Source organism: Monopterus albus, unplaced genomic scaffold (assembly GCF_001952655.1).
Source record: "Monopterus albus unplaced genomic scaffold, M_albus_1.0 scaffold193.1, whole genome shotgun sequence".
Classification (NCBI taxonomy): Eukaryota; Metazoa; Chordata; class Actinopteri; order Synbranchiformes; family Synbranchidae; genus Monopterus; species Monopterus albus.
In genome coordinates this window covers 396,421-409,576 of record NW_018128073.1, presented here as the reverse complement: position 1 = coordinate 409,576, position 13,156 = coordinate 396,421, and the positions used below count along the sequence as shown (strand labels likewise).

Genomic DNA, 13,156 nt, shown 5'->3' with positions numbered 1-13,156 from the left:
GTAATGGCCAGAGATGTCGATCGGTTCGACCTAAAACCATATTGGCAATCAGAGAGGATTTTATGTCTATCAATAAATGTGTCTAATCTGTTATTAAAGAGTTTTTCCAAGATTTTTGAAAACTGTGACAACAGAGAAACCGGTCTATAATTTGTGAAGTTGTGCTTATCACCAGATTTATACAGTGGAATAACCTTTGCTATTTTCATATTATTGGGGAACTGACCAAATCGAAACGACATGTTAAAAACATGGATTAATGGTTTGCATATCCCCTCAATTGCCCATTTAACCATTGTCATAGTGATACCATCACTATCACTGGATGATTTATTACCACATTTGTTCACTATCTCTATAATTTCCTTTTCAACTATTGGCTTTAGAAACATAGAACACATATTCCTTTCAATTGTATTGTTATTTATAATGACGTCTGTACAAATGCTACTTGCTTTGCCCTGTTTGTTGCTCTGATCAGCATTTTAACACACAAGAGCAAAACTTTAAGGCTAAAGCAAAAAGAGCAAAGCTGTGTTATTGTCCGTTTTCTTTTGGAGGTTTAGAATAAACAGCCTCATCCTGCAGTCCACCAGCAGGACGGGGCCGTCCTGCCGTTGTTGCAGCATGTGCATTTATCCCCCCCGCCCCCAGCTGTTCGCACTGATTGTAAATGATCAGGTCAGAGTCCCGTAGCGGAGAACAGGTCGATCTTTTGTGAACGTGCCCTTCGTGCTCTGCTGATACAGTGTTTCTCAGCGACTCCCCCCCTCCCTCTGCCCTCTCTCTGCTGCCTCAGGTAACCTCAGGCTTCAAGTCCAAGTCCATGGCAGCTGCGTTGCCTCCTCCCTTCCTGGACCCGCTCTTCTCCGTCTCCCTGATGGAGGACAGTGAGCTGAGGCAACTGGTGCTCGAAATCCTGCACAACATCATTGATCGCCATGACAACCGCGCCAAACTACGTGGAATCAGGTAAAGAAGTACACACGTCAGTGAACATACACGTGTGTGTCTGTGTTGTACATACAGTGTGAAGTGTCCACATTTGATTGTTGAGGAGAAGCTATGGTGACACTGTCAGTGTGTCTGATGCTGGTGTCTGTCTTTGGCTTCCTGGTAGTGCCTGGCATCGTTGTGATTCTTTTGTCTCCACTGCAGAATCATTCCTAACGTTGCAGCCCTGAAGATAAAAAGAGAGAAGATTTCCAAGCAGGATGTCGCCTTCATGAAGAAGGTAGGGAATCTAAGTCCCTCTGATCCTGATGCTTCCTACAGAGGTCACTGTTCTTATATCGTCAGCTGAGGTTCTTAAAGGAACCCGCCACTGTAATGGCACAGCCACACATACACAATCAAAGTGGCTGCTGTGTCTGGCCTTTAGAGAACCTGAAGATCTGGAGGTGTGTTGTGTTGAGCGTGCAACTGCCGCCCTCAGCTCTGACTGGACAGGTGGTCAAGGTAACTTGTTCAAGACGCGTTGTAGAGAATTGAGAAGCCGAAGACCACGATAGGTTTGTCTTCTTGGAGCGGTGAATGACTCTGTGCTTTGGTGTCGAGATGATTGTGACTGGCCCTCGCCTGGCTGTTGCTCAGTCTGTGTCAGAGGGCAACTTCCCTGGTAGTGGAGCTGAATCCAGGTCGTATTCACAGTGGAGAGCAGCTGTTGGTTCGTAACTTGTTTCTTTACAGTTGATGGCAGCTTGGATTCACAGTAGCTGCAGTGGATTCCAGTGTGGAAAAATCCACAGAAGCTCCTTCTTTTGTTCTGTAGTCTGCAACCGAGGCAGGTAACTAGATAACACCGATATCTTCTGAGTATTCAACAACTCGCAGCTTGTAGAAATAGAAGATGGCTTCATATTATATTGTAGGTGTCAGCAGCTCGACTTCATGGCTGATATAAAAGATGTCAGACGTTCTTTATCCAGTGTGATCAACTTCTCCACTGTCAGTTCAGAGACATGGCTTAATGCACAGTTCCTGTCTCCAGTCAGCCTGTTAGCTAAAGCCAACATTATGGGTGAACAGCTGACTGGAAACACAGACTCTCCCCTTCATTGTGTTATGAGCATGCTGCTGCTGGCTCGCCGACAGCGGGCGTTGGCTTCACATGCTAGAACAATGGCACAGCTCAGTCCTACACCCGTATTTCCAGAAAGGTAGAAACCAATGAAAAAGAAGAGCAGAGGACGATAAAATCTGATGTTAATGTCATGATTAAAAATAAGAACACTTGCAGAAGTGGCTGCGTTAGTGAGACACGGCTGCAACGAGGAAAAGCTGACAGGAAAAGCCCGGCCACCATCAGCACAGTTAATGTTGAATCACACCTGAGCTGTCACCTTCACGCCTGAAAGAACAGCCGTCGCTGGATGTTACCTCTCTGCCTCGTCTGCTGTCACAGGTTATTAACAGCATCTAGGTGTATTCATTAGTGCTGGATAGAAGTCGTTGGCCTTCACTGTCCATTAGACACCACATCAAACAGCCGAGGCTCCGACAGTGTGAAGGTTGGTTATTTTATAAAGGCCGTATTGGTTATTTTTAGGCTGATTCGTCTTTTCAGTTTGGCAGCGCTGCAGCGTTTTCATTAACGCCATCTTTCAGGTTAACATTTTCCTTCATATTATGGACAGGGGAGTTGGGACAGGATTATTTGTATTCTCTACTGATTATTTTCTCTGGTAACCAGTTCAGCATTTGGTCTATAAGATATTGGGGAAATCCAAGGTGGCTTTTTCAGATGTCAGTCAAACACAGAGAGGACATGGGTGTAACTCACCCAGACTGGGGATGTAGTTCGCACACTAACTCTCCCCACAGCTCGCAAACTCTGGGCGTTCACTACTGATGTAAGCAGGACAGATGTCTGTTTAATCGCAGTTCTTGTATCGTCCTCTCTCTGTCGCCTCCAGCACGGCCAGCAGCTCTACCGCCACATCTACCTGGGCTGTAAAGAAGAGGATAACGTCCACAAGAACTTTGAGCTGCTCTTCACCACCCTGGCCATTCTGACTATTGAGCTGGCCAACGAGGAAGTGGTCATCGACCTCATCCGGCTCGCCATCGCTATTCAGGTACAACTGATCTGTTTGTTAATCTTAAACACACAAGTACACAAACCTTCTGTGAACCCAAAAATCTTTGATGTTTGGAGGCTTACTTGTGATCAGGTGACAAATCCCGACATGTGGCAGCTCTTCTCTTCTAAAACAAAGGGAGTTAGGAAAGTGGCACGGAGAGGAGAACTAAGGAAGAGGAGGTTTGAGTGTTTAAAAGTCATTACATCATGAGGTTATTTTCCTCTTTTGCTTTAATGTTGTAAGACAATGAACTCCTCAAACTCAACATTCGATTCTTTACAGTGCTTTAATCTGAAGGGCCCTTCAGGTGTCAGATTTCTGACGTCGATGAGTAGCTGTGCTGTCGTCACCCTTAATGTCATTAGACTGGAGACGACACACTAGTCCAGTAAAGCCTGCTATGTGTCAGACAAAAGAGACGTGTGAAGGAGATCTGCGCCCGCACACACTCACACACACGCACACCAGCTGCTTGTTGCTGTATCATGCTGAGATCTCATCATTTCCAAATGTCACAGCGTTGTAAACAGGAGACAGACACATTTGTAGTAGCATGTGCATCTTTACTGGGAACAGCGTCATCTTCATTCAGAACATCTTTAATGCTGGAATCTTTCTCACTGAGACATAAGGTCCAGAAACAGATGTTCTCTGACAGATTCATATGCTACTGATCCAGGGGTCATCTTTTTCCCATGGCAGGGAGGCCTACAGGGATCTGCAGGAGTCGTCAGTGAAAAATCCTCAACTCAATTAAATTCAACATTCCTAAACCAAGAATGTTTTTTTCTGTGTGTGAAGTTTGTAACGCTGCATTAACAGTGTGAGTTTGCTGCAGCCTGTGTATTTACTTCTTGTCACTGCAGAATGTTTCAGACTGTTTGGCCAGACTGTTGCATATAGCTGTAGATTAAAGGCGGTTATTTATTCTGACAAGGCTGCAGATTTCAAATAAGACCTAAGAGCTGGAATCCAGCAGCGCTGCCGCTGTTCTGCATGTGTATCAGTGCCTCCAGTGAGCTGGGTGTCTAATGCCTGAATTGAAGAGTTGATGCTAACAAAGGGGCTAAGAACAAAGAATGCTGGACCGGCTGCTCAGAAACGTGTCAACAATGGGGATTTCTGTTGTTTCTGAAAGCAGCCAGCCGTGTACTCAGACTCGCTGCTAACAGTTCAGATCTTCAGTAACACACAGAATGTGCAGACTGTGATGGTTCCTGACTGTGTGTTCCAGGAGATGGCCCTGACTAATGAGGAGAACATGCCCATGTTTAATCGCTGTGGCATCATGGCGCTGGTGGCGGCGTACCTCAACTTCCTGAGCCAGATGATCGCCAACCTTCCATTCTGTCAGCATGTCAGCAAGGTGCGTCACAACTTCTGTCAGCATGTCAGCAAGGTGCGTCCCAATTCACTCCGATGTCACAGAAGTGGCCTTCGCCACAGCTCAGCAAGGTTCCTGCTGTTGCCAGTTTAAGGAAACTTCACACTGTTTGGCTCTTGGCAGACATTGCTCTGGCTTTGCAGACTGAATACTTTAAGTTTACTAATATGCTTCTGATGGCTTTGGCTGTTGAACCTGGCTTGTCTTCCTTATGGACCTGCTGTACTAAGACCGTTTGCTGTTCCCCAGGTTATTGAGCTGAGGAACATGGATGCTCCGTATCTGCTCCCAGAGCACATCTTCAGAGACAAGTGTCCGTAAGTGTCCGAGCACGCTGGAAGCTCGACTTTAACATTTCAATAATGTGATCAGCAGAGTTGGGGAACCTTGGCACATTAAATCTAATCTCTTCATATTCTCTGTCTTGTTTACTTTCTTTAAGATGCATTTTTTTTTCTTTAATTTATTTAAACTGTTTAAAATAGTTAAAATTGTTCCTCCTCCCCAGTTTAGATTGTATTTTCTTCCAGCAATGCTTTTCTGTTGTTTTGAGAACTTTGGCTTCTCTTGGTCAGTGAATAAAGGTGCTTATAACCATCAGTGTAAGGTGTTGAAAACAGGATCAGACCTGACTCACATATGGTATCAGCAGTTGTAATGAAAAGATGTGGCTTGATCGGCTTGCTGTCTTCCCAGCCGTGACAAAGCGCCCGCACTCTGGATGTTTGTAAGAGCTCCTGGTTCAGATCAGACCGCTGTCACTCCACTGGTGCAGCTCTCAAGCCTGCCTTTGAAAATAACTTCTCTGATGTACCAGAGAGATCCACTGCTAAACGTGCAGACTTCTGGAGATTTAGTTCGTAAATTGGAGAAACCCTGTTGTTGTGAAAACAGCGTAAAGCCGAGGGCAAGATAAAACCTCGGAGGTTCAGACCAGCCTGTTAAACCCTCAAATCTCTTGCTGGTGTTTTGTCCATTATTGATTAAGACATTTTCACTGTACTCTGTGAAACCTGTTCACTTACAAACCCTACTGTTTGTTAGTACGACCACAGTCTGCCCAGTCTCCTGCGAAAGCACCTTCTGGACTGGCTTGGCTCACTTTCCATCTTCTGTTGCACGTCTGTGGGTGGAAGAGGACAGATGTGTTCTGGCATTGTGGTTTAGTTATGTGACAGCTCTGTGTTCAGGGTGAACTACAGACATGCCGGTGTTCTGGTTTTACTGGTGTGGTGGCAATTTTTATAATAGCACCCCTTAAGTTCTTTACCTGTGGCTTTCATGTCACTGTATGCAGTCATATTTGTGTGGTTGTGACCCCAGACCGTCCACAACACTGGTTACCACTGTGAGAGCAGCATAGCGCTCCAGCAGCAGACACCCAGGCCCGTGGCCTGTTTAAAAATCACAGGGGGTGAGCTGCAGTGAAGGTCGGCCCCCGTCGGCCGTCTCCAGCTGCAGACCACCAAGCTGTTTGGTGTTGGTCTACAGTTCGCTCTCACACTCGATTAAATCCCAGGTCAGCGTGCTGTGAAGTAACTTTACTGTGTTTCAGCACTAGTGGTAGTATTTCAGGAAGGTTTGATGATTGTCATGGTATTTTTGATGTGGCATGAACATTTGACACCGGCAAATGTTCATGCCCCCCCACCCCCACACACACATACTGTTGGGGCTCTCTGCAGTGGAAGGTTCAGGGTTTTAAATACTGAGTTTGGACGAGAGTACAACTCATTACAAAGCATCCAGACGCATAGTTTTAGGAGATATCTGTGATGGAAGTGGGGATCATGGTTTCTCTCTCATCCTCGTCCCATTTCTTCCCAGACTCCCTGACTCTCTGGACAAGGAGGACAGGCAGCTGTACTTCCAGACATCCGACATGGCGGAGTGTCTGGCAGGGCCGGGATACAACGCGGAGAGGCTCTCCATCCCCTACATCCCGCAGGTCACAGGTACGACTAGGTTTAACTCTGCAAACTGCACACAGCACTACAAGCTCTTTTTAGCTTTTATTGATACTGAAGATTCAGCTCTAACCAAACTGTGGGTGTCTGCTGCAAACCGTGGGCTATTACATAGTCTGCATGTTGCCAGCAGGCCCGGGGGGGGACGGGACTTCAATATCTCAAAATGTTGACTTCCCTACATTCAGTTTTCTTGCGACATCAAATGAAGCAGACCATCTGTTTTATATTTAATCATTTCCAGCCATTTGAAACAAGTGAAACTAGTTTTGCCTCATTGTTTAGCCCCTTAAAAGCTCATGCTATGCAGCCAATTACTGATTTACAAAAACATCAAATATTTTGACAGAACTGTGGTGCAAGAAAAGCACGGTGTTTTAAGTTTCAGTATTTCAGTAGCTGCAGTAAAACACTGTACATTAAGGTTCACAGTATATGCGATACATGTTCTTTGTAAATTCAATGAAACCTACGGGAGAGTGAAGAAGGACGTGACGTGGAGAAGGTTGCCGATACACTGCTACATTTCCTTCATGTCAGACTCGGAGCCCCAGAACTGTCGGCACTCTGAAGGTTGAGCCTAGTAGCCTAGTAAAGCTTCGAAGGATTAACAGCTTGAGGAGCTGTTCAGTGAACAGGAGATGAACTTGAAACACCTGTTGTATTACTGGTGGTGTTTCACTCTAGGTGGTCAGTTACTCTCAGATCAAGGAGACAGATCAGGTTAGAACGAGCACCAGTCTTTTGTTCCTCATGTTCAAATAAAGTGACTGATACTTTGACATGAAGACGTGAGCTTGGTTAAACCACTCTCATTTTCACTACAGGAACAGGGTGAGACAACGGTCTGCTTGCTCTGACAAACCTTCTGCTTTCTGCCCTCTGTCCTGCTTCCATTAACATCGGTGCTTTACACAGTAGGAAGAATCATCCACAGGTGCAAGCAGACGTCCGGAGGTAACAGGCTAGAACAGGACGTCCCCAGTATCAGCTGAGGCCCTGCTTCCTGTGCTCCGTTTTATGCAGCAGTAGAGGATGATGTGTAGCGTTGATATAACTTTTTATAATGGTGGCAGTTAGAGCAGTGTGTGGAACGGTCCAGTACATGTTTACCCAGTTAGCCTAAGAGGCAGTAGAGCCCTAGCTGCTTTGCCAATGAGCTACACCCCGTGTCCAGAAACCTTTCCCAAAACCTCAGTGACCCATTAGCTTTAGATACATTCTTGTCATTACCGATGGAAAGTGTTTTGTGTAGCTGTAGGCATCATGTGATTAATGGTTTAATGGTTTTGCATGTGTTGTATTGGGATATGTTATGTAAGCACATGTAATGACCTGTGTACTGTGAATATTGGAGTAATTTGTGTAGCTGTCGTGGCTTCTGCTGTTAATGTAGAAAGTTACGTTTTCATTGTGTGGACTTTCAGTGCATGTTACTAATCCAACACAGAACAAACGACGTCTGCTGCCTGTAGTTCCCCCTCGGCCGGTCTGAGCACAGTTTGTAAGAGCCTGAAGGACTGAAACAGCCGGTCAGGGTGAAAGACGTGAAATGCTGCACAGAGGTGAAGAGTAGGTGTTGGTCGCAGCATTTCTAACTGAAAGGTTAGAATGTGTTGTGCCACAGTCAGTCGATAACAACATTTATTTCTGTGGCACTTTAAAAGCATGGTTCCAAAGTGCTTCACAACAGCAAAGGACACATCAAATGATAAAAACATAGAAGGTTGCATAGAAAACACAAGCAAATGTTTGCATACACACAGCCCATACATATAGAAACATGCATGCAATCACACACAGAGCTCCATCATTGTGGGGCTCGGCCTGAAAATGCCCGATCTCCCTCTGTGACCTGATGGGACCTCGGGATAGTTAGTTTAATTCAAAGGAGCGTGAGGAGCACGTGCAGTTCAAGTCAGAAGTTCACATACACTGAGGCTGAAGTCATTAAGACTGATTTTTTTTTTTTTTTTTTTTTAGCAAACTCTCATTTTTCCAAGTCGGGTAGGACGTGTGTACTTTCTGCATGACAAGTCATTTCTAACAGTTGCTTACAGATGGATTATTTCACTTATAATTCAGTATATCACAATTCCAGTGGGTCAGAAGTTTCCATACACTCAGGTGACTCCAGCAGCATCTTGTAGGAAGCCTGAGGGAGGCGTCCCCACACGTCTGACCCAAGTTAACCAGTTTAAAGGCAACACTACCGCATACTGAGTGTATGTCAACTTCTGACCCAACTGGGAATGTGATGGCAGAAATGAAAGCTGAAATAAATCTTTTTCCCTACTATTATTGTGACATTTAAATAACGTAGTGACACTAACTGACCTACGACAGGGAACGTTTGTAGTACTAAATGTCAGGAGTTGTGAAAAACTGAGTTTAAGGTCTATGAAAGCTCCTTCAACTGTAGGTTTGTAAGGAATCACTGGTCTGTAATGTAATCAGGTGCAAAACCATGTAAAATCTTAATCTGTTCCATACTTGGCAGGTAACCAGTGCAAAGAGGCTGTGATGAGGAGTTAGTCTTCAACCAGTACAAAGCCATACAATACTAACAACAACGCAACATGTATGAGAGCATCGGTAACTTTTTCTAGGTCAGAGTACAAGAGCAGCAGAGTAGATGTCTTTGTTTGCTGGAGTTTGACCTTGGTGACCCTTGATGTGCTAATTTGCAACACTGTTAAGTGTAAAGCGTCCTGACAGCGGTGACCTTTGAGGGAACAGACTGAGGATTAGATGGGTCACACCTTACATGTTTATATAACCACCCTGCTCTGCTTTCATATCGCTGCTCTGAACAGAGGCAGGAAACCACACCCTGTAGCTCCTACACCGCCGAGCTGTCAGCACCACCTACAGTATTTCCTCAGTATCCTCCCGAGTTTATCCACCTAGCATGGTCAGGATTTTACCTTTGTGTTGAATTAATACGAGTTTAATTTGGGAGGAACTGGAGCTTTGTGTCACATTGGCACTAACCAGAGCGTCTGCTGGGTGGACACATTTACTGTTAGCCAGCTAACGCTAGCTTCAGACTAGGGACTACAGTTTGGACAGTTTGTCCCAACCGGGCATCGTGGCTTCAGGAAACAGGGCGTGATGGGAGGGGCAGAGAGCGTTTAGGAGCGGCTCATGGTGCCAGTTTGTTTTGAGTCTGACTTAACCCTCTAGGCTAAAGACATGTTACTGTAGGTAGAGGAGCTTTAAGTGGGTCTCTCCTGAATTCAGTCTCTGATTCTTTCTGCTTTTATATCATTGTTCATACAATTAAAGATCATTCTGGTATTGTTCTGTCATATAAGAAAAGAACGTTGGCTAAATGTCAGAAACAGAAATGCTGTCTGTCTGGGTCCATTTAGATCAGTTTCCTCATTAGTGCCTGTAGTCAGCTGATCAATGTATGGAAGCAGGGGAGTCACTGCTGTTATTAAATGGTCACTAAGAGCAAAATGAAGGATGGAATGGGTGCAACAGCAGTGCCTTCCAAAAACACCCAAGGCCTTGTTAGATTTCGGCAAATAAAGCAATGTGGTTAAAGATGGAGAAAGGTTGTCTTCATAGTTCAGAGGCCAACACAGGATTTGGTAGGAGAGGAGATGCATAGAGCGGCGTCAGTGACCAGGTCGGACCCTTTGGCCTGTCCCTGGGAGGTTTTGCACGTCCCCGCAGTGTCACATGATAGCACTCTGCTCCCGAGAGGGGAGGGTCAGCACTCGCACCGCCACTAGAGGTTGATTGTCAGGAACACTTGCACACGATGAAGAGTGTCTCATTTTAATCGAGTTAAACTTGGTTTGTATCCAAGACGCTTAGTTTCAGTGCTGATGCTGCCAACAAATACAAGTTGTCATTAGTTGTTTAGACAGCTGTAAACTGCCTGACCTGGTTGAACTGTGTCGTCTGCAGATGAAGACCGTCTGACCAGGAGGAAGAGTTTCGTGGACACCATCTCCCTCCAAGTGGACATCATGTCCAACAGCCTTCCAGACAAGGTCAGTCTCATTTTTCCTCAGAGGGAGCCTGCACGCAAAGCTTTAAAATGGTAATGGTGAAATCGAAGTGCTCGTATCTGTCAGCAGTAGGAGTCGGCCACGGGGTCGATCAGTAGTGGCGTTCACTGCAGGCTGAAACAAAGCCTTTGACCCTGTTGTCTGTGTCTTCCTGCAGTCTCAGCTGGCCGAGGAGATCACATTTGAGACCCTGAAGAAGGCCATCGGTAAGATGCAGGAACAGTTTCTGACACTCGTCACTTTGACTGTAAGCCTCTCCTTCCTGTGGACTCCCTGAATACAGATGAGTCCATCATATCTGAGGCTCCTCTGACAAGTGAATTCTAAGTTTTACCAACTGACAGGACAAGCTGATATTAAAATCACATTCTGTATATGGCTGACATGTCAGGGTCCTGCTGTAGAGCCTGGTTTGTTATCACATGTCACTCAGGGCCACATATAGTTTTACTGATCTGCTTCTAAGGAAACAACTTTACTTTGACACACCAGGTGGTAATGTAGGCAAGCAACATTAGTAATCAATTCCGGCTGTTTAAAGCCACTGAGATTGAGGGTTAGTGGACACTAGTGAGGAAACCAGTCTTTTGTCTACCTGACAGATAATTGGCTTCTGTCTGTGTTCAGATACCACTGGTCTGGAGGAGCAGGAGCGGGAGAAGAGGCGTCAGGTGATGGAGAAGTTCCAGAAAGCTCCGTTCGAGGAGATTGCTGCCCACTGCGAGTCCAAGGTAAAAACCAAATGTTAACAACTTGAAGGAAAAAGGTCCATCGATGTTGGAAACCTGTCGCTCACTCTGACTGTTTTTCTCAGGCCAACATGCTGCATGACCGGCTGGCGCAAATCTTTGAGCTTACAATTCGGTAAGTCTGTCTCATTATAACATTAAAAACCATGTGTTCCACCTGGTTAAAGGGTTGGTGTAGCTTCATATGTGCTTGTGTTGATTGTCCAACACTGAAACCCCAGTTTAACATCCTGACCCCATGCCCCTGTCATCCCCAACCAGGCCTCCACCCAGTCCGTCCGGAGTGGTCTCCCTGTCAGCGGGGCACACACAGCACCAGTCCGTCCCCGTCTACGAGATGAAGTTTCCAGACCTGTGTGTCTACTGAACATTACACACAACACAGTCGAAACACAAAATGCTGAAAATGAGGACGCGATCACAATCAGTACTCTGCATTTCCTCTGTTCACAACAACGACGCTACCAGGAAGATGAAATGCAGCAAAGCAGGCGGAGAGCGGAGCTACCTGTTTGTCTCCTGTGAAAACCCAGAGGCCACACAGTTTATTTCCACTTAGTTTGAGCCTCAGAAGTGGAAACTTTACATTTAAATCCAAACCACCTCCACGAGCCCGTCTCTCCTGCTCCTGTTTTCAATGCTTTGATCCTCAATTCATCTTAAACCAGACCAGCATTAACCCCACCAGCTCTAAACCACCCGCTTTGCTGCACTTTACTTTCTGACTTGTTTCTGAAACTAAACACAACTCGAGTCATGAAGAACAAAACATCTCCTCTGAGGTCTGAGTGTGCCTCTAATCCAGTCGGTCACATCTGGTCCAGCCAAAGCTTTGCACCATGTACATACATTTAAACTGTTGTGGGAGCAGCTACAGTGGGTCCTGCCTCCCCACTACCCTGTCAGCGCAGTCACTCATCAGTAGGTATGTACAGTAAATTAGAGAAGCTGACACATCCTCACGATGTTTAGGGCTCACTGCTGCACGACTTCTCCAGCCTGCTCAGTCTGCACATCAGCAGCGACCTCAGCAGCCAGTTGGGTTCACAGGGAGAGGAAGCGAAGGCAATACTTAGATTTTAACGTTATGACCTGCTTGGCCAAGAGCCTGAAGAGACGAGCCAAAAGACAAAACTCATCGCTGGTGATTGATTCAAATGTTGTAGAGCTCAGCAGCATCTGTCATGGAGTAACCTCAGCGCAGGTCAGGGACACTGGCTTGGACCATGATTGTTGAATTTCAAGTTGAAGGTGACGTTAGAGAAGCAGGATGATTTGACAGGAGCCACACATTGATGTAAACATGCTGGGTGTATTCATGCTGTGCTGTTTCAAGTGACCATAAAGTCACGGTTCTAGAAATCAGCAGGACGCAGAATCCTTCACGCCAGCTGTGATCTGTAATAAGAGACGGCTGCCAGTAGTTCCTCTGATCTGAGTTCAGTGTAGGAAGAGAAATCCCTCCAGCTGAAGGCAGACACAGGTCTCAGGTCAGTTACAGTTTCCCGTCTGTTTTGTTTGCATGTTTCTTCAAAACATTAAAACTATGAGGTTGTTGTCGGGGTTCACCGGCTCTTGTGTCGGACAGTCAGGTGGTAATGGACAAATAAAATGCACAACCAAATGAAAGAGATGAGGAAGTGTGATGGCTGTGTTCTACATGGTGGTGTGTGTTTCAGGTGATCTCGTATGTTGAACGCTGTTGAGCGCAGGTTGTGTTCCTGAACAAGGAAGGACAAGGAAAAACAAGGAAGGCTGGCTGAGCGTTTGAAATCCCCAACATGAGCCTGATCAGTTAGAACTCGTCTCCTCAGCAGACAGTTGGCCAAGCAGCTTGTGACTCCATTTCCACCTGGTTTCTGTATCTGGGTATCAGTAAGAATACACGTTGATGCACTGGGAGCTGGACGCAGAGACCACATGTCAGCCAGGGGGAAATGACATCTGC

The 13,156-nt window shown here is 45.9% G+C and overlaps 1 protein-coding gene across 1 annotated transcript in view; it reads left to right on the top strand.

Moving 5' to 3' along the window:
- The window catches only part of efr3a (EFR3 homolog A (S. cerevisiae)), a 73,669-nt gene extending 60,519 nt beyond the window's left edge, over positions 1-13,150 (top strand). Inside the window, exons 14-24 of the mRNA XM_020617690.1 lie at positions 800-972; positions 1,159-1,234; positions 2,916-3,077; positions 4,318-4,449; positions 4,717-4,784; positions 6,295-6,422; positions 10,356-10,441; positions 10,617-10,665; positions 11,087-11,190; positions 11,274-11,323; positions 11,470-13,150. Coding sequence (XP_020473346.1) covers positions 800-972; positions 1,159-1,234; positions 2,916-3,077; positions 4,318-4,449; positions 4,717-4,784; positions 6,295-6,422; positions 10,356-10,441; positions 10,617-10,665; positions 11,087-11,190; positions 11,274-11,323; positions 11,470-11,575 — 1,134 coding nt within the window. The 3' untranslated portion in view covers positions 11,576-13,150. The remainder of the gene's footprint in view (positions 1-799; positions 973-1,158; positions 1,235-2,915; positions 3,078-4,317; positions 4,450-4,716; positions 4,785-6,294; positions 6,423-10,355; positions 10,442-10,616; positions 10,666-11,086; positions 11,191-11,273; positions 11,324-11,469) is intronic.
- Positions 13,151-13,156: the final 6 nt, after the last annotated feature.